The following is a 20677-nucleotide window of genomic DNA, read 5'->3' on the forward strand; positions in this document are numbered from 1 at the left end:
AATGTCAGTCTTCTAGTGCAACTGTTCCAGCCTGAGCGAGGATAATCTGGCTTTCACTAAAATGATCTTTTCTATGCTGGGAAAAAGTTTTTATGCTGGACTTTCTTCACAAAGAGACCCCGTAGGTACATAAACAGGTCCTGAGAGCTGTTTCACCCCAGTGTGCTGGAAAGTCTGATACAAATTACATTGGTAGAAATGCAGGAAAGCTGAAATCTCTTAGTCTTTGCTGAAAAGACAATTATAAAAGCATTTCATTGTGTTGGATTATCCAGTAATTAGCAGGACTGTTTTAGTTTAATTCTGTGGAGTTGAGAAATGCTTCCTATTCAGATATTTTCAAAAAAGCAAATAGCTGCTTAATCCTGTCTGTTGAAATGTAGGAATTAACCAGAAACTAGTTACCCAGGAGAAGTGATTCAAATACTCTCTGCTTCTTGAATTTGCAAATTAAGATGCTGCCTGGTCTGTACTTCAATTACAGACCTTAAAAGAGCACCTGGCTGCTGAAAGCTGAAGGGCCAAATGGTGGGGAGCATTTTTAAATGAGTGCTTTAGCCAGGTCACTAAAAATGGTGATACTCTAATGATGGACATGGGAAATCTGTAAAGCATGTTCTCAGATAACACGAACTGTTCCAAGTCTCTTGAAGCCTCAGCAGGTTCTTGATTCCTTCAGAGCACTCAGGTTCTCCACAACAGAGATGTGCACAGAAATGCCTGTTGGCAGCAGCAGTTAAACCACATGGTGCCAGTGGAGAGATGCACTTCTCTATGTTCTGCCTCTAATTGTATAAGCTTTTCTGATAGTAGACACGTTGTAGGCAACTGCTTCACCTCAGTAATGGATGGGAGCTATTTGTGTAAATACAGCTGAGAAATAAAGCTGTGTAGATTTTTTTTTAATATAGATATTTAATAATGAATTAAGTATTCTTATGTGGGATGTTGCTGTTTGTGTGTGTAGACTACATATACAAAGTAGAGAGGTATTTGCTAATGTGACATGGTTCTGTAGTTCTGAGAGGCAAGACTTGGTTCTACTTTGCTGTTCCTGTCTTGGCCAGGTATCATTGGAGGACTGACAAGCGTCATCACTTCAACTGTCGAGGGTGTGAAGACTGAAGGAGGTGTCAGTGGTTTCATATCAGGCCTTGGCAAGGGGCTGGTGGGCACAGTCACCAAACCTGTGGCGGGAGCTCTGGATTTCGCCTCGGAGACGGCGCAGGCAGTGAGGGACACGGCCACGCTCAGCGGCCCCAGGTCAGTTCATATTTGCCACCAATAATACTGTCGAAATGCATATTGATACCTGCTGCAATTTCTGATCTGATGATCTTTCCTTACCTGAAGAGGCAATAATTTAATGATGTTTGCTATGAGCCATCATTAGTGATGTAGCCCATTGCATTCAATTTGCTTTTCTTTTGATCAGTGGCTTTTGTAAATTCTAAAACAAGTGAAATTTGCACAGAAAAGCTGCAACATAAAATAGGGATTATTAAGTTACAGCATTAGATTAAAGTAAAATACTTAAAAGGCTTTATATAATGAGATGAAATTTCCACCATGGAGGAGTTGAAGATCTGTCCCTGCTGTACCTCCAGTTTCCATTTAGCTGTGTAGAAAAACAATTCTTCAAAGGTCTGAAGAGCTCTGGCATCTATACAGTGTCGTTATCTTCACACGTATAATAGTTCCCCCTGGCAGAAAGTGTGGGTAGTGGTGTCTCTGTGCCCTCACACCTGTGGGTGTCAAGTGTCAGCACATCAGGACAGACTTTGCCTTCCTGTGTTCAGTCACTGGCCTAATGTGGTCTCTGCAAGAGATGAGGATGTTAAAGCAAATGAGTGTTCATTAGCACTGACCAAACGTGGCAGAGGGAAAGGGCTGTGCTCTACAAAGGCTGCTCTTGGAGAAGATCCTTCTGTTTGTGGCCAAGAATGTACTTTATATGATAGCTCTATGCCAAGAGGTCCTTTTGAATGTGCGTGACATCCTGCAAGCTGAAGAAGTGAGAGAATATTCTAAGTAAATTTTACTGTCAGCTTAGAGAAAAACGTTTACAAAACGTTGGGTTTTCTGATCGTTTCATCTTCCTGTTTGGCTTTTCCATTTCCTGTGTTTTACTGTGCCACTCTTGGAATCCTGGGACGTAGTTACCATCAGTGTGTTTCAGGGAAGGACAATAAGCTTGATGAAGTGTGAGTGAGGTGTAGGAAACCTGGAAGAATGAGTCTAGGTGTACTCTGTTGGGAAAAGGGAAATGTTTTCATGTATGTGTCTCATGTATTTGGTACTTAGCTTGATTGGTAAAGCCAAGAGGTCAAGGATTACAATTTGCTAAGTACATGCACGTACACAAAATGACATTAAGTGCATCCCTCAGGAAAGACATTACTGCTTTGATTGTATGTGTGTTAATTTTGTGACTGTACAGATTGGTTTATTTATTTAAAGGTGGGGAGCAACACTCCTGGCTGTACTTGTTGTCTCACCAGTTGAACCATGTCTTTATTATAGCTTGTTTCCAGATACACATGGACTTAAAATTCATGCTCTGACAGCTCTGTGGGGTACAGCCTACAGACAGTTGACCAAGTGACAGCAACTGGGAGGGGAGAGCCTCCAGCCAGTCTTATCTCTAGATTTACCTATGTGACATATTTCCCTTTAACTTGGAAAGTTAAAGAGTTAAGTTAAGAGGTGAGGGTTAGACACAATTTTGCTTCCATTAGATTCTGATCTACTACTGTCATAGAGGAGCACTGTAACATTATTTTTTCACGCACTCTGCAAAAAAGTTTCTGACCCAGCAACTTCCTGTAGAGAAAAAAAGGAAAAAACCAAACCCCACAAGAAAAAAGACTTCTCACTTACTACTCCAGTCTACAAAATTTGATCAGAACTGTTTTTAGCTAGAAAAATGTACTTGAGAATATGTAGATATGTAGGAGGGGAATAAAACCCAAAGCCACACCATGACCTAGAAGCAGCCTTGCACTTGGGTTCACTTTGTTGGCTTTTTTAATGTGCTTATATAATGAAGCAACCAAATTGTTCTTTCAGGGTATAAAAAAAAATCCAACAAAGGATTTGTACATTTTTTAGACTGCTGTGTACCAATATCCCCCTGCCGCATTTGTTAACTGTTCAAGTATGTGTGGTTTGGAATCAAAACAGAGCAGTGTTCCAAACCCGAGCTGCTGGCTCCAGTTGAATGTTCTGTTGGAGCATGCTGGGCTGTGTAGGCTCTTCCAAGCTCAGTGCACAAAACCAGCTAACCCTGATGAATGTCAGTTTATGGCAGTAACTGATCTCAAGTGTAGTTTTGAACAATTGAAAAATGTGAGTTAATAAGCGTGGTAAGAGCCATCTTGACCTTATCTTGAGACTGACAGCCCGTGCGCGAGCTTCCGGTACTGGTGCGGAGTTGAGTCGAGGAGTTAATTACACTTGGATTTAAATAGCATGATACGTAAGCATCAGTTATAGCCCCCTTGCAGTTCTCTGGTTACATGGCTGAATTTTAAAAAAATCCTGAATGCAATCTGCTTGACTTTAACCATTGAATCAGTTTCAAGTGAGAAAGAGAATTCTGATTAAGGTTGCAGGTTTTCCTAAAAGCCATGTTGTAATTCCAGGAGAGTTTCTGAAGTGAGCAGAATGCTGTGGAGGACACGCTCTGCAGTGTGTGACTGTGGTCCTGCTGTAGGGACACACATGTCTCTTGGCTTCAGGATGTCTGGGGTTGTTCTGGGACTCGTGCAGCTAGAAAAAACCCTGGGTTTGAAGAATGGAGCCAAACCAGTACAGCTGAGATACAAATTATGGCTTTATAGCTTATGGTGGGAGTTTAAAGGTGATGTGTTTCAAGTGTGAGGAAATATTCTTTAAACCTGACTTTAGGCTGGACTTTCTCAAGGCTAATCTTGTAACTTATTATGTAATCAAGTTATTTACTCTCTTTGTTTATGAATAATGCTGCCTCAATACTTCTACATTGTAATGCAGAGGAGAACATAAAGGAAAACTGTTGTTGACAGTGCAGTATACATCTAATGCCTGGGACTTGATACCTTTTTCTGAGTGGTCTTTGTGTTCCAAGTACTGTAGTGTCACATACAAGAGTTCTGATTATTTCCATATTTGTCATATACTGCAAAAGTCTTAAAAGCTTTCCTGTTTTGAACTGGTTTTTATGTCTCTAGATAGGCTTGGAAAGCTCTCTCCTAGAAACATGTTTTAAGTCCTAGTGCAGCACAAGTGAAGAACATTTATATTTAGCTGTATGTCTGACCTAACAATAAGCACTGCAGGAAACTGCCATTTCTCTCAGGCTTCTGCCAGGTCAGTGCAAGTCTGGGACTGCTGCAAGGGTTTGTGTCCTTTTCTGATAGTCACAATATGAAACTTAGAAGTAAAGAGGTAACTTCATGACTGACCCAATTCTAATGAATTTTCTCCATGACTGGGAGCTAGACTGTAGCAGTAAAGAATGGTTTGAGATTGGCAAGTCATTAATGGTCACAGAAAATTCTTATGTAAATATTTGTTTTACATGTACTTCACCTGGAAACAAGCAGCCTTTTTTTTTTTTTTTTTTTTGGCTGTTGTGCATCCATCTCTGTTAGCTGTGATGTCAATGGTGAGGTCAAAAGCAATAGACTTGAGAGCCTAAGTATCAGTGACACAGAGAATCAGATGTAGAAAATGAAGTACCTCATTGTGTGGAGCACCAGCTCAGCTGAGACACTGCAAAGGGTGTATTCTCAAGGTTCTTAAGTTTTAAAGATCAGTATTGCTTGAACCTTAACACCTCTGTATGTGTCCCAAATTCTGTCCTGACCTCGGTCTTGATCTAGATCTCACCTCAAGAGTCTTCACAGTAATGTCAGTCATGTATGGGGCATGAATCTGGTAAAGGGGACTTCACTGTTCTGCTACTCACTTCCTAAGATTTTCCCAGAAGCCAGAGAAAATATATTTATTGTCTCATTGTGTTGTGTGGATCTGGAAATGTTGCAAACAGGACAGTTTAGCTGATTCATTGGTCTAATCTGTACATTATTTGGGCCGTGTGATTTCCTTCATATTCTCTTCCTATTTTTTCCAGTGGGATAATAGGTCTCTTTAATGGACTGTTTCCTCAAATGATGTTTTCTTTTGAGCAAGTTTGTCCGTTTCACTCCTGTGGCACAGTTAAGTGGCTGCAGACATTGGCTTTTCCTCAGCACTAGCTCCCATCCCTGCTGAACTTGATTTTATGGGTTTACATTCTTCTGTCATTAGTTTATCCAGATTGTTCTATTGCTGTTGTTGAGCTACTTTGAAATCCCCCCAGTCTGTAAGTTCCCATCAGGATTCTGTGAAAAGGGACCGTCATATCCCTGGTCTGTGACAAGCTGTGCTCTGCAAGGCATCCAGAATTGTGTTGGCTGGTTTTACTGCCATATCACATTGCAAATTGATAGCAAGTTTTCTGCTTGCTGTTTTCCCCCAAGAGTCCTTTTCTGTGTTTTGTTCTATTTTACTGCTTTGCAAGTATCTCCTTGTCATTTCATATTTGTGTTCTGGATTATTTTTCCCCAGATGAACCAGGCTGCAGTTTTGTTGGTTGAATCCCATTTAATTTCCTGCCATATTTCTGACCTGTTCAGGTTCTTTAGTACTTCACTGTCCTCACTGGAATGTTAAACACCACTTAGTTTGTCCTCTCCAAACACGGTTTTATCATGCTGCTTTTACTAGATCCTTGAAGATAAGCAAGCCTGGTTTTGTGCCCACACATTTTGCAGCACCTCAGCAGACACTTTTCCCTGCTGTAGCAATTTTCTGTGACCAGTCTCAGCTGCTCAGTGTTCTTCTGTTAGGTTTGCATTTGCCTGCACCTTTCTGTGGTTCCTGGAGATCCTACTCTTTTCCAGTGTCTGCTCTTGCGTGTGTGAAGGTAGATTTTCTTGTGGGGGAAGCAGTTCCTCAGACTGCAGCCCAGTTCCTCTTCAGTAGGGATGATTTCATTTGCTGTTCGTGGTTGAAAAAAGTAACTCTGATGCAGGTAGTTATTATCATTTTTTTAATTCACAGAATATAGTAGAAGAAACATGAACCTTTTAAACATTGTTTGCTTAATCATATTTTATTGCAGTCTATAATTCTAGAGCCACATGTGTAGTAATGCCACAGTTCCCAGAACCATCAATAGTCCATTGTAGGAAAGCACTGTTAGCTGCTCAGCATCCAGCACAAGTCCAGATGATTTGGAGAATCCAAACCCTGTGCTATCTCTCTTCCTTTTTAGGGGGTTGGATGAACATAAATTGTACCCACTGCAAAACCAGACTGTAACTCCTCTGCATTACTGCAGAGACCTTGCTTTATGTCTGGATCATGCTTCTGGGAGTTTATGGCTAAGTAGGTGCATTTCTGGACACCATTTAGACTTGGAATATGTGTGGAATCAGTTGTCTTTACAATTGATTGTCCCCTTTTTGGAACTTCACTCAATTTAACTACTTGGAAGGAGTGGAAGACAAACCCCACAGTATTTTGGACATACAGCAGCAACTTACTGCTTCATTAAGCCTGTATAGATGTGGTTACTTGAATATCTGCTGTATATTACTGTTTTTTAAGTAATAGGAGTTTTTAGACAAAATTCAGCAATTACTGGCTTGCATTAAGCAATACTTAATGATACAGGGCTTATGTTTTACATATATTATGTCTGATTTGCCTCTGGAATGTAGAGCTAGACTTTGATTAGCAGAGTCTGAGAAAGAAAACATGGAAACACCTTCCCTCTTTGTAAAAAGACTTTTCCAAGTTGTTGCAGCTGTTCTTTAGAGTTCTCCTTTGCATTTTTCTTCTGGGTTTTTATGCATCCCACATACAGAGAAGTTCTGGATGGTTTCAGTACCAATAGGGAGTGCTACACCTTTAGTTAAAACTTAAGTAACTTCTTTTGTGTAGAGCCTTTTTGCTGTGCCATGACAGAATGTATTCCTACTGTTAAAACTGAACAGAAGCCTGGTGCAAGAAAATGGTGGGGTCTCTGGGCTCACTACTGGGACCGTGTCTGTTAACATGAAAAAGCGAGACTTGATGAGGGACTGAACTGTCATTCTAAAAACCAACATGTATTTTGCTAGTAAAAAGATTTTTCATTAAAACATTAGTTTTTAAATTGACATTTGAGGGCACAAAGATACCCTGGGTGCATTCAGAGTGAAAATAGAAAACATTAAAATGAATAATACTGAATAGTTAGCCAAGCATAAAACATGAAATTGTTTTTCATTAGATGTTCATTCATGATTAGCAACAAATAATTTCAGAAAGATGTCCTTAATGTGACAGTCTCCACAAAACTGAAGTATTTACTAGTGCTATGGTAAGTTACAACTGGAGGCAGGTGTTCCCTCACTGCTTGAAGGGCACTGTCTCAGTGACACTTGCATAGCTTTCACATTAAACAACAGCCTGCTGCTATGGTTGGATCAGAAAGGAAACACGAGACTTGATTTCATTGTGCACAGTAACTGGTTTGGAAAAGGTTTGAGTTGGGGAGGAACAGGCAGGATGTTGGACTAGGCCAGTCTGGCAGGAAAGGGGAGGTGTTGGGCACCTCAATCGCCGATGTGATGCTGCTGCAGGGGAAGCTGCTGCTTTCTGGGACATGGAGACCTCTGCAATAGGTCACTAATGTTTTCCTGTCAAGTTAAATCCAAGGCACCGTCATGTAGGCCTGGCCTGGTCCTTCAGAAATGTAAGCAGTTATGAACTTCCTTCTGAAGAGATGGTAAATCCTTTGTTGGATTTACCACAGGTTTATTCCGGTACCTACACTTTAAGTGACACAGAATGATTCTACCATGTGCTCATTCAGAGTATTTAGCTGTTAACTGAAAGGAATGCATCTAGAAAGGGACAAAAATTTCCTTAGGAAATCCATGTATTTCTAGAGCCTGCACACTTTGTCCAATTATCTTATATTCAGCAGCAGCTTTTGGACACCAAGGCTAAAAAGAAAAGGGACACCTTCTCCTGTGTTGTACATTTCCTGTTTTCTGGCATTCGTTTTTCAGACCCTTCCTTATTCAGAAAGCACTCTGATAAATGCTGCTGTTTTGCTGGGCTCTCTGTAGTTTCCTTAGGTTGAAACAATTACAGAGCTGCAGATTTAACCAGTCTGCAGTGGTATCTCCTGGAATGGCACTGGAGAGACTTGGAGAAAGAATAAAATATATTCATGCGTCAGCATCAGCAGAACAAACTAAAAAGTCGTGGAAGACCAGACAATAAAGTATTCCCAATTTCCATTCACAAATCTGCTTGCTTAGAATGAGGTGGGATAAGTTGAAAGTGTTTGCACACCAGGAAGGAACAAAAGCTTTATTCAAAACAGCCGTGTCTGCTGGAGTGTCCCAGGACAAACCAGCCGCCTGCCTCAGACCAGGCAGACCTGAGCCCCAGAATTGAAAAAAACTTTACCACACTTTCTGTGGGTTTTTATATCTTTTGGCCCCCTTACTAGTATTTGCAGTTCATAAAACTAGTAGGAAAGATGGAACTGTTGTAATGGGCTAGGAATATAGCATTTGTTTATTTACTAAAGCACAAACAGCATGAACTGCTTTATGACCTCATGTCCTGAAATATCTGCTGCTTGTGCCAAAGGGGTGAAGTCTGGTACAGCAGGTCTGGGGCAGGTTTCTGGGAATGATTTTACTAGCCTTACTCTGATGGAGGTAAGCACAGATACTTTTCTGTACCAGAGAGTAAGTACACGGGTACCTTGTGTTAGATGCATAATTTGTACGAGTCCTTGTGCTTCGCTGTGTGGTTGTTTTTCATGTGTATTTTTGGAATATTCTTTTAAGTTGCCTTTCCATTTGCTTTCACTCCAGATGATTTTGCCTTGAGATCACATTAAAGGTTTCCCTATATCCTTAATTTTGTGACCTTTATCAGGAAGTGGCCACAGTAATAAAGCTTTAAGTAGAAAATATCTGAACATACCCAAAGGTGGACTTTTTCTGTGCCAAGACCAAACATAAAGATGCGTGAAATCACTGTATACAAAATGTAACTGTTTTCTCCTCTATATACTGTACTTCCAGTAGTTTTGTGTCATACTAGAATAACTTCCTATGTCTTCCTCCCAAACAGAAGTATCAGGACATTGGCTTGTCTGAGGTTACTCCACATGCTTAAAAAGGTAGAAACATTAAACCATGTGGCCGGACTGGTAGGACTGTTTGTACTGACAGGTTTTATTTTTCAATGAAAAGATCCAGCATTGCTTTAAAACCAACACCACTTGTAAGCAGCTTAGCTGAGGTTCATATTTATGTGGTAATTCCAGGCTTACTTGGAAGCGGGGTCCTTGCGGCAAGGTACGTGCTGAGGCGCTGCCGGGCTGTTTACCTGTTACTAGACAGATTTCTTCCTTTGTCATGAAGGGTGAGTGAGGTTTTCTGTTCAGTCCTAGTCCGGAGGCTGGAGATGGAAGCCCAGGGCCTGCTGGGATGGGGTTTTACACTTGTGCTGTCCTTTTGCCCTTCCACTGAACTCTTTTCATTTCAGTCATGAGCAAACAGTCAGTGCCTGAACTAACAACCCTGCAATCCTCCAAAGCACGCCTCGCTTACAGTACCAAACAAAGGGAGGCCCGCGTGGGCCGGCCCAAGCCAAGGAATGCAGCTTCGGGGTTCTGCTCCATAAATTTAACCAGCACGACAAAAAGGAGATAATATGAGCCTTCGTGATGATCTGAAAGGGGGAGGTTTGTGTCCCATTGATTGCGGTCTGGCCTATTGCCAGGCCCCGAGCCTGACCGACAGTTGAACCATATCGTTAAGGCGTGTAATACAGCTCAAGTCTTGTACAGCAGCCAATGAGTACATATCCAGAGGGCAAAAGTTTATAAAGAGTTGAGGCTGTCCTGTTTAACCCTCTCACACTGCATGTAATATATACTGCTGCCATTCAGAAATAGTCACATTGCTATTAAAAATGTAAACCTTCGACTTTCTTTACTTGGAGAAAATACATGTGTGTCTGATTTCTAACGTGCAGCAGATTTATAAAGTGATCCAAGAAAAATATATAAAACTGATCTTTTTAAAAAAAAGAAAAAAATCCAAGCCACTTTTTTTTCAGTACTATTTTATCCATAGGTAGCTGCTTTTTTGTTCAGAGATGTCTTCTGGGTTGTTCTACAAACTCTTTCATACAGATGGAGCTATTTATTGCCTTGATGTCACCTCATTTAGCATGTGGCTGGTATTTTTATAGATAATTTCTCCACCTAATGTTGCTGTTAACATGTGGAACACTCTTTATCAGTTTTCTAAGTACAGCCAGTTGATTTGAATTGCTCTTGCAACTGGTAACTTTAAAAATCAAAACAAACTTTCTGAGTAGCTTTTTGTTAGGTGAAGTCTGTGCTAAGAGGACTTCGCTGTGTCTGCTGCAGGCCTAGTTCTACTAACTGAAAATATACAAAGAAGAGTCTGAAGAGAAAACATGCAGTCATCCTAGTTCATTTCACACAGCTCTTCATGCACACCTAGCAGTTCATGTCCTGGTGCTGGGCAGGGGCCTCTGGTTTGCTTTCTTCCCTGAAGAGGATTTCCTTTCCCCGAAAGGTAGGAGTACAATATGGAAGCATTTCTGTTACACACAAGAATGTTACACTCAAAGTAAAGTGATCATGTTTGCATTTACAACAAATGGGCATTGCTTGGCCGGCACTCATGGGTTTTAATGGGGCTGTTATAAACATGAGCACAGAAGTAAGACTAATGCTCCACCTACTACAACAGACTGTGTTCAGGAGTTGGAAGGCCCTGTGCCCCGAGGCTGAGTAGTGTTACGGCCCTTTAATCTTCACTGAGGCATGTTCAGCTCCTGTTTTTCAGATAGGTGTTTGCAAGTCATCCCTGCTACGAACTGTAGCTCTTACATAGAATCAGAAGGTGAATGAGAGCATTCTTCAACACATTTATGAGACAGGGACCTTTAAGGTGACAACTGTAGTCATCACTCTGCAATCAGTACAGGAAGAGTCTGGAAACTGAGATGGCATTGTTAGTTTGTTAACTTAAGCTTGAGAATGTCAAAGTGCTCGAAAAAGTGTCCGTTTGCTGCGTGGCTGTTGGAGTCAGAGGTGGAGGAAGCTCCGAGGAGCAAGTGCTAGTGGATGCAGAGAGCAGCAGTGCTGTCAGGGCCCAGCAGTTGTCTGGCACACCAGCACATACAGCTTACCCAGGTCTTCGGTTTGTAGTGTGGCTGTCACAAGAATGTGCCATCTGAGTGAGTACATCTGCTGCTCTGCTGGTTTTAAAGAAGTGCTTCTTTCTGTCTTAATTAAGCACTTTTCTCTTTCTTTTCAATTTGGAGCCTGAAGAGGTTGTGTACAATCCTAAATCCAGTGAAGTTTTCAGTTTTGTTTTGACCTTGTATACAAAAGAAAGGGGAAGGGGGCAGAAAGACTGCATCTCCAAGAAGCTGGCAGGAACAATCTACGTGATAAACAGTTGCTTCTTCAGCATGCTGTAGTTCCCCTAAAAGTATACTGGGTCAGATAAAGGTCTTCAGTATCTGAGCTGGGAGATCCCTCAAAAGAGGAGGGATTTGACTGTAAGTGGGAGGTTTGTACCCTAGGCACCATTTATTTCCATGTTTCTGCCTGAAACTAGCATTTTGGGAACACATTTAACAAGCACAATATATTCCATGCATTTGCTGGAATAAACGGCACATATAAGCTTCCTCAGATATGCAGTCAGCAGGGAGCTGTCTGGCTCGTGATTTTACACATTCTTGCATCTAACTGAGACATTCTGATGCCAGATCCAACACTCAGATGGACTGCACCACGGGTGCATTTTTAACACACCTTAAAAGCATCTGTGGCTGAACTGGTGAATGATTCCATCCCAGAGCTGTGCCAGATCTCTGGGTTCAGGTGTCAGGTCTTCAAGAAATGATCTGCCTCTTGGGAACTGCACCCCCAAAGTCCAGCACTGGGAAGGAGGCCACTGCAGCTACCCTTTGAAACACAGTTACTCTGCTGGCAGTCACAGTGGAACATAGAATACAGGTTTTTCTGCAATGGGCCCAAGTCACTGGAAGTTCTCAGACATGAAGTACCACCACATACAAACTAACAGTCTGGCCCCTTATGCTCAGTAAATACTGGAGATGCTTTGCTTATCACAAGGCTTCAACATTATACAAACTACAGAGGAAGTACATCAGAGGAAAGAATTGTGGAAACTGGATTTTTAGTATTTTGCAAAGGTGTGATACACAGGACAGACCGTGCCAGCAGTGCCACACATCTGCTCTCCCTCTGATCTGATTCCATCATCTGTAGTTTGTTGCTGCGATGACTGAACTTTAAGGTATATGTTGTTTAGCATTTAATTGATTCTGGCAGTTACGACTATGCTGTACATTGTGTCCTCCCCATTACCCACTGTGAGACAAGTACTGTCTTGTCCTGGGTTTTGTGGAAATCATGTGCATGGGATGGTGATCCTTACAGAAGGCTGCACATGCGGTTCAGTCTTGAACTTCTCCAACTGTAGCAGGTATTTTAGTTGTGTGTTTTCTGATAGAAGATGTCAGGCTATTCCTCATTTAACTTACAAGATTAAGTCACTTCTTGATGTCTGCAATGCACTAAAGCCGCCTTAAGACAAAGCACTCCCTTTATTTATGAACCAGACCTTTTTCAGAGCCAAGTAAGTAACAGGTTTGATATTATTTCTTAAAAATACTAGCAGCCATTGACTTGTTTCATAGGCTTCAGTACCTGCCAGTTTTCCTTTGTTTGAACTAAGGTTGTTCTATAATTATTTCAAGGGGTTAAAAATTGTTCCCAGGCTGAAAGTCAGTATGCCAAGTTACAGCCCAGAGCAGGCAGCAGGCTTTTATCAATAACTTTTATGCAAAGCTGAAAAAACAAGTTTACAGTGGAAACACTGATAGAATTTGAGCTAAAGCAGAACCAGTAAGTTACTGCTTTAAATGAGTTGGAATGATGAGGCTGTAAAACTGGAACACCTTTATGAATATGACACACTGATGACAGTTGCTGGGAGTTTTGGCAGCAAGAACTGTTTGCTGAAGCGGATTGTTCCTAGAGAGTGTGGGGGAGAGCCCTGTGGCCAGAGGGGTCTCTGGAGGCTCACCTGGCTACTGTGCACAGTTGCTTTGTCAGCTAGCAGGGACGTGGGGGGTTGCTGACAGGCAGGCACTGCAGCAGGTGAAGTCCCTGTGAAGAGCCTCTTCCATTAAATCTTGCCTTCAGGTGACAGAGCTGCATCTCCTTGCACTTAGAGCTGTTGTGGGGTGTCCTTCACTCTCCTGACTATGGATCAGAATCTGTGTATGTGGCTCAAGCTGGGCTGTTTGAACAGATCAGTAGTTGCCAGTGCTGCTCTCTTACCAAGAGGACAAATTAGAAATTCCACAGACACATTTTAAATTTAAAGTTCTAGTGGTTGCTGTGTTTGTTGAAGGGTTTTTTCCTTGTTGCTTTTTTCTCTCAGGAGAAGTTGCTACATTTCCTAAAGTTTTTTTATTCTGAGTAGTAATTCTGGGTGTGATACTAAGGAAACTGAAAGATGTCATAGCAAAACCACACTTTTATTTGTATATAACTTTAGAAGTGCAGTGTTTTGTTTCACAGACTATCACTGTTTGATAAGTAGTTTGGTATCTTCTGATTTTTATTTTGAATGTTTTTGTCAAAGCAATCTAGGTACACTTTAAGGAAACTTTTTAGGTCCAAAAGATGCTCAGAGGTGATCAACAGTTACTGTTCTCGAAAACACTGTGAATTTATGCACCTCAGCAAAAATCACACCTACGTATCTGGTAGCATAAACCTGAGAGGGGTAGATGTGTAGTGAAGGAACAGGAAAAAAGTAATTGTGTAAAACATCTGATGTCTCTTCTAGAGTTTTTTTTTTCAATCTAAGTTGGCAAATAATTCCCACTAATAATATCTGAACAACTTCCTTACCAATGGCTCGGTGGCAAGTTTGATTAAAAAACTTCTGGCTTAAAACTGGTCAACTGAATCACAAGATCACAAATCACAAGAATTCTGTGAACTGTTAGCAAAAGCCAACCAATTAACACTGTTAACTGTTTTTAGTGTGCACACAGCCATCTGAAATGAGATTCTCCAGTGTTCAGCTTTGTCTGAACAGTGGAGAACTGGAGTGTGTGCCTCAACCTTCTGACACCATTTCCAATCTCTTTGTGTCTTCATTCAGCAGCACTCTTCCCTGCTGTGACTAGTAGACATGAGGGCATTTCTGTCTTGTATTGCCTTTGTGTGCTTATTAAAAAAGAATCAGCAAATCTGTTGAGTGCATGTTTAATGTAACACAGATGTGGGCACACCACTGCTTATTCTGCTTTACAAATCTTCAGCTTTTTGTATTTCATCAGTGTTGCTTATTATTTACAGAACGTAACTTGAGACAGTAGAACAAATTTTTAGATTAAAAAAATCAAGTCATGTGGAATGTCTTTAGCTGTTCAGACCAAACAGACCACTTTGCCAAGGGGCTAATGGAGCTAATCAATGCAAGTTATGTTGGCTGCAGTGGCATGTAGTTGAAAAGCAGCTGACCTTCTTAGGACCAAATGAGAATTATCTTTTATCACCAGGATGAACATTTTAGCACGGAGGAGCAGTGAGTGCAGGAAGCACTGTACTTTTCAGTACTTCCTCCCTTTAAAAACAAAAACAAAACCTAAAAACAACCGAGAGCCAAACCCACAACTCAGAAATCACCACCTCTCCCAGAAATTCATGGTGGCCCCTCATACTTTTGCAGTACTAGTACTTCCTCCATGACCTCCTTCTAAGCCAGACAACGTGTTACGTTTCCTTGGGATACACTGGATGAAAAGGCTGGTTTCCCCTCATTTTTACAGCAGCCTTGCAATGCTTCAGGTGTCTCTTCTCACAGTTCTACAGAAGATAGTACAGCAGAATGCTGATCTGAAAGACAGTTCATGTAAAAAACTGGTTTGCAGTGTTGTTGCTCCCTCCCATGTGGATGGTTATTTGACTCTTCTGGATGCATAATAGGAAAGTGCCCAAGTGAAAAGGCCAATAGTTAATTAAAAGCTGTACATCATGCTTCAGACGTTCAGTCTTTAAACTTGTCAACAGAAGCTACAGGTGCTGTAGAGAGGTCTAACAGCTCATGGGGGCATTTTGCCATTTTACTGCTTTTGGAAGTTAGGAAGCAGGACCAACAGCAAGATGTGAATTACACTGTTTGGAACCCTTTAATTTCTTTGGCACTTTGCCTCAACATTTTGCATTTCATGAAGGCAAGCATTTTTGTTTAGTGCTTTGTAAGAATCTAATAGGTAAAAAGAGGCACTTATGTGTTCACCTCTGGTGTAGAGTCAGAAAGATACTGCTGTGTAACTGTGTCTGGTACAGATGAATCCTGTTTATGTCTAAAAAACTTAAGGGGCAGTAGAAGTGACTTGCTCTGGAGTTGTAGTACTTAGTAGTGAAGTTCTAACCACTGCATAGTGCTGTTATTCAGTGGACTAACTTTAAGCTATTAATTTATATGAAGTCATACTCGGATTGTAGAAGTCATGTGTTTACCTAGTGTTTGGGTTATTCTGATTAGAAATGCCAACAGAATGATACAGTTTTAAGACACTGCACTTTTTGCAGATCAGGAAGCTAAGTACTTTATTCAGTAGATGGCATTTTTTAGCTTGGATGTGTAACACTGTAATTAACTAATGAATGTCTAACCAAAACGGAAAGCTGTGCAGCAGGACACTGAGAACATCTGTCAGCAGAGGTAAAACTGAAAATTTGGTAACATTTTACTGGCACTGTTAATGACACAATTTGTTACAGTTTTGTAAGACTCTGCTCTGTTCCACCTTCTTTTAGTTGGAGAATTTCCACTCTCCATCCTTCCTGCTGACAAACTGACTTTCCATCTTAGTGTAACCATAGTTCAGCTGATGTCAACAGCTTTTTGTCTCTCCTGAAGTTCCTCTCAGTGAAGATCAGTGAGATGCTCTGCTTCTGAGCCACTGGCAGTTGTTCAGCAGGTCAGGGGTGTAATAATCTCACTAACAAGATCAGAACTTACCCGATAGTCATAATGCATTAAGAATACATCAGCTGATGTTTTTCTCTGCCAGGATAGCCAAAACACTCTGAGAGACCACTTGCCCAATGGAAGAGCAGCAAAGGTGATATTAAGTCATGAATGACATGTAAGAGATTCTATTCCAGTAACATTTACTGCAGCCACGAAGGGAAGGGACCAAAAGCAAAAAACAGTTGGTCACCATTAAAAGACAAAGGTGTCAAAGACTTGAAGGAAAACAACTTTTAAAAGGGTGCATGGGTGTCAGGTCTGGACAGGACTGCTGAAAGGGAAAGGTAACAAAGAAACAAGGCTCTGGAGAAAACATCTGCAGAAAGCAAAGCTTAGAGGGCAAGTACTCTTGTGTGCTGTTGCCAAGAAGCTTAAAAAGAAAACTCATTGTTACATGGGACTTTTTTTCTGTCTTTTGATCAAAAAGGATGGAAGCAGTTCATGGTGCAGGATTGCTACAAAGTGGTGAGGTGGGAAGTAGCACGAATCAAAAATGATGCATTTGGCTTGGGAAATTAGTAACAGCAGTAGCCTGAAAGAGAGATGAAAAAGCATGCAGGAAACCTGAGTGATGCTGTTGGGAAAGGACGGAGAACAGTGCAGGGCTCGGCAGCCTGTAACACAATTCTTCAGGGGCAGGGTGTTCCAAAAGCTTAAAGGAATTCAGAATATTATTTTTTAACGTAACACTGCTAAGGGAGGAACCCAGTGTGCAGATCTTTAGCACTGAAGCTAGTCTCAGCCTCCGAGGTCTGTTAGGCCACGTGTGTTTATTTTTTATTATTGTAGTTTTGTAATAGATTTTACCTCAAGAAAGGTAAAGTGTGCTAAGCCCTACCACAGAGACTCTTAACAAACTGTGGGTTTCTCTGTTATCTTAGCTTCATGTTCCTATTTCTGTAACCCTTCAATTTCCAAACCACTGCGACTGTCCAGCAATGTGCACTCTGCCTCGGTTTGATGCACTTCTATTTTCTGTAGCTAAGTGAGAAGACACAGTCAAATCAGTAAATTCTGCTGATGAATAGCTCCCAAAAATCTGCAGACAGTACTGTCAGTTTAGGTTGCTTCTTCCTGTTGTTAAATTTAGCACACTGTCCGTTAACTGTAGAAGACTGGGAATCATTTCTTTGAAATGTAAAATTATGTGACTAGACACCATGTCTTCAGATCAGGTATTACAGAATCTACATGCTGTATTTCTGAAGATCTTGTATTTTAAAAGGCTTTGTCACACCTTGCATTTCAAAATAAACACAACTCTCTGTGCTGAAAGGATTAAGTGGAAGGCAAAGCTCTGCTGCTGCACTAACTACTTCTGCATCCATTCTGCACGCAGGACACAAGCAGAGAGAGTGAGGAAGCCACGCTGCTGCAGAGGACCTCAAGGGCTCTTGCCCCGCTATTTAGAAAGTCAAGCAGAAGGACAAGAGCAGCTGTTCAGACTGACAGACAACATCCAAGATGAGTTGTAAGTGCTGACTTGTACAGTTATTTTAAGTGCTTCTGTTTGCTGCCATCGTATCTTCATGTCTTTGGGGAAGAGGGACTAAAACTGCTTTACATACACATGTAACACACATTTTGTTTCTGTTTTCTTGGTACTGATCAGCAGCACAGCATGAGCACCTGGTGGCTTCCACAGTGGCTTGTCCACTGCCTGTCTACAAACATGACTGCAGGTGCCACAGGGCTCCCCTGGGGCAGTTGTTGCTAACTGCCACTGATCACACAGCACATCCAGAACTACAGCCTTCATCTGTTGACTCCTGCTCCTAATAGTCCCTGGTTCTCTTCTATCACTAAAAAAATATCTCAGTGAGTTTCTAAGTAATCATGAATCCACTTAACATGCATAATACATGTCCAACCTTTCATGTGCATTGAGAAAACAAATGCATGTTTTAACCCTGTACTCCTCTTCCTTCATAGCATCCATACAGGCAGAACTAGTGGCTCTTACCTTATATTTTTGTCAGCCCAAAGCCTAGGAGAGTGGCTTCTGACCCCCTGACAGCAATACATGAACCACCTCTGGCCTGCACAGAGTGCACTCCAAACTGGTTCTAGTTTAGATGTGAGTGAAGCTAGCTTGGATGCCTCTAGTACTTCTTATTCCTGAGCTGCGGTTGTTAATGACCAAAATAACCAACAAAATACTTAATTTTTTTTCTCCAGAAAAGTCAAGAGTCCATAATTTGCATGGGTAGTATACTAAAGGCATCTGAATACCCTGGATATGGGTTCAGCAACTGGAAATGGTGTGTGAGAGTCATTAGGGTCAGGGTTGAGAGCATGAAAACCCCACACAGAGCGTGAACGCTTGGGAAGATACATCTCTGCATTTGGAGGTGTCAGTTTGTTGCCTTGGAGTCCTAAGGCATAATTCTTTACTCAACTCCTCTCTACCACAGGTCCCTGAACAGCTGTTTAGTGGCGAGTGTAGGACAGATACTGTGTTTTGCATCTATTATCCATCAGAGAATCTACCAAGGCAAAGGAGTTAAAATTGCTGCTGCTGAAGCACAAAGAGGGAGGTACCAATTCAGCAGGACAGCCTGACTTCACCAGTGTCAGTGATCAGGCTCAGAGAGCCACGCGCCACTCCAGACTGTACCTTCAGCTGCCTGTGAGGAAGTTTGCAATCTGCTGCTTCCATCTCATCTGTGACTGAAAAAAAAAAAAAAAGGCAAACTTTTTGCTAGTCTACCCCATAAGCAGCAGATCAGTGGGCTTTTGTCATCAAGTCACCCTGTTCATTCGCTGTTGACTTTCACCATTTGGGAACATCATTCAACAAGAAAACAGTGATTCTGGTCATGGAAAATAAGTACAAAATTATGCCTCTGACTTTTATCCTAGAATCATAATCAGAAACACATTTAAAGACCTGATTATTTGCATATTTTCCTTCAGAGTTAAATCCATAAAAGGGAGTTTAATACCTTGCTCTACTGTTCTAACTAAATGTTTCCACATTTTTTTCCAGTTAGGCTCACTGTTTCACTTCTGGAAAATATTGTGTAATTACTTCCTGATGTTGTTAAAAACCCCACAAATTCTCTGGAGATCTGGTTGCTTCTACTTTGTTCTACTGGATCATGTTTCATTTAATTTTCATTTTATTAATTAGAGAGCTTTTTAATACTGTAGAAGTATGGGTAAAAAAGAAGTTGGATCTTGAAGTAGTATCTTCAAAGGTTAAAAATCCATTTTGAGAACTAGACACAGGAAAGTAACAGTTGGCAAAAGAAAATGGGTAATGATGCATGACTCAAACTTAGAACAAAATGTAGAACTTGAACTACAAATTAGCTGATGTTTCTGTGCTTCATCATTAAGTCACTGTCCTTGGTTTCCACTCCTAAATACATACATGACACCAGTAAAAATCTCGTATAGAAAATCAGATCTATAAGCTAATGTTCATAAGGAGAAAATACACACCTATAGTCTGATTACCCAGTTGCTTCCACTCAACTTTATAGTAGCTTTCAGTGCCCGAGTTCTCTGGCTGTTCCCATATAGTGGGCTGTAGTACCACACATCAGAAAACAGTGCTCTGCTTGTATGGGAGCACAAAACCTTCTCAAGTTCCTCAACTTTGCTGTGACAATTTCTAAGGATAGTGATGCAGTATGAGGGGGGTTCTGATAATCACCTTTCAAGCTTCTTTCCCCACTGGAAAAGCAGCAAAGAAAAGCCAGTGTGCCAGCAAGTTCCCTTTGGTTCCACTTCTAGTGAAGTCTGACCTGAGCCAAAGCTAGGATGTCTGTAAAAGACTGTACTTGCTTTTCTGTGTTCCTAAGGAACACGACTGCTGTTCTGCAGGCCAAAATGCTGCTCTGTTTTAAGATTGTTTTCTATGACACTTCATAAAAATATTTCTCTCCATCCTAATTAACTTGTATTTCAGAGAAAAAAAAAAACCTTAGCTGAAGTGTTTCAACTCTGATGGAAAACTGAGGGGCAGTTGCTAGTTTCAGTAACTGTGTTAACAGTGTCTGTCACCTAGGGTTTTTTCCAGCTGAAATAGATGGTTTTGTCCATTTTGTGTTACTTAAAGGAGCATAATTCTGTAGTTTCATCCAAGGTTAGAGCTGGGCAAAGTGCATCACAGCCTTTTAATTAAGATGGCTGTGCTCTTCTCAGCACTTAGATGAACATGTAAGTTGTTAACCTGGATAAGTGCACGTGCCTTTCCCTAGTTTAGGGAAGTCAGGGCAGGGCTAGGAAGCAGAGTGCAGGGAAAACAGAAGTTCAGTGCAGAACATCATCTTTCAGAGGATTATTAATAGAAAAATTACTGGAATTATTTTTTTATACCACAAGAAGAAACTGTGATCTGACCTCTTGAAATATTTTTGGCTTATTCCATTTATAGCTGTGGATTTATTTGGATATAGCTGAGAGTAATTTGTGCAAAGTGTTACTCAAGTGGCCAACAATAGTTTTGGAGATGGCAAACTTTTCTGTCTACCAGAAACACTCAGTACTGA

The 20677-nt window shown here is 41.1% G+C and overlaps 1 protein-coding gene across 5 annotated transcripts in view; it reads left to right on the top strand.

Moving 5' to 3' along the window:
* VPS13D (vacuolar protein sorting 13 homolog D) overlaps positions 1-20677 on the top strand; it is a 101722-nt gene that overhangs the window by 77379 nt on the left and 3666 nt on the right. For all 5 annotated transcript variants that reach the window (XM_051637052.1, XM_051637055.1, XM_051637053.1 and 2 more), the window contains 2 exons: positions 1068-1263; positions 17518-17649. In XM_051637052.1, the coding sequence (XP_051493012.1) occupies positions 1068-1263; positions 17518-17649 (328 nt within the window). The remainder of the gene's footprint in view (positions 1-1067; positions 1264-17517; positions 17650-20677) is intronic.

Source organism: Apus apus, chromosome 20 (assembly GCF_020740795.1).
Source record: "Apus apus isolate bApuApu2 chromosome 20, bApuApu2.pri.cur, whole genome shotgun sequence".
Taxonomy (NCBI): Eukaryota; Metazoa; Chordata; class Aves; order Apodiformes; family Apodidae; genus Apus; species Apus apus.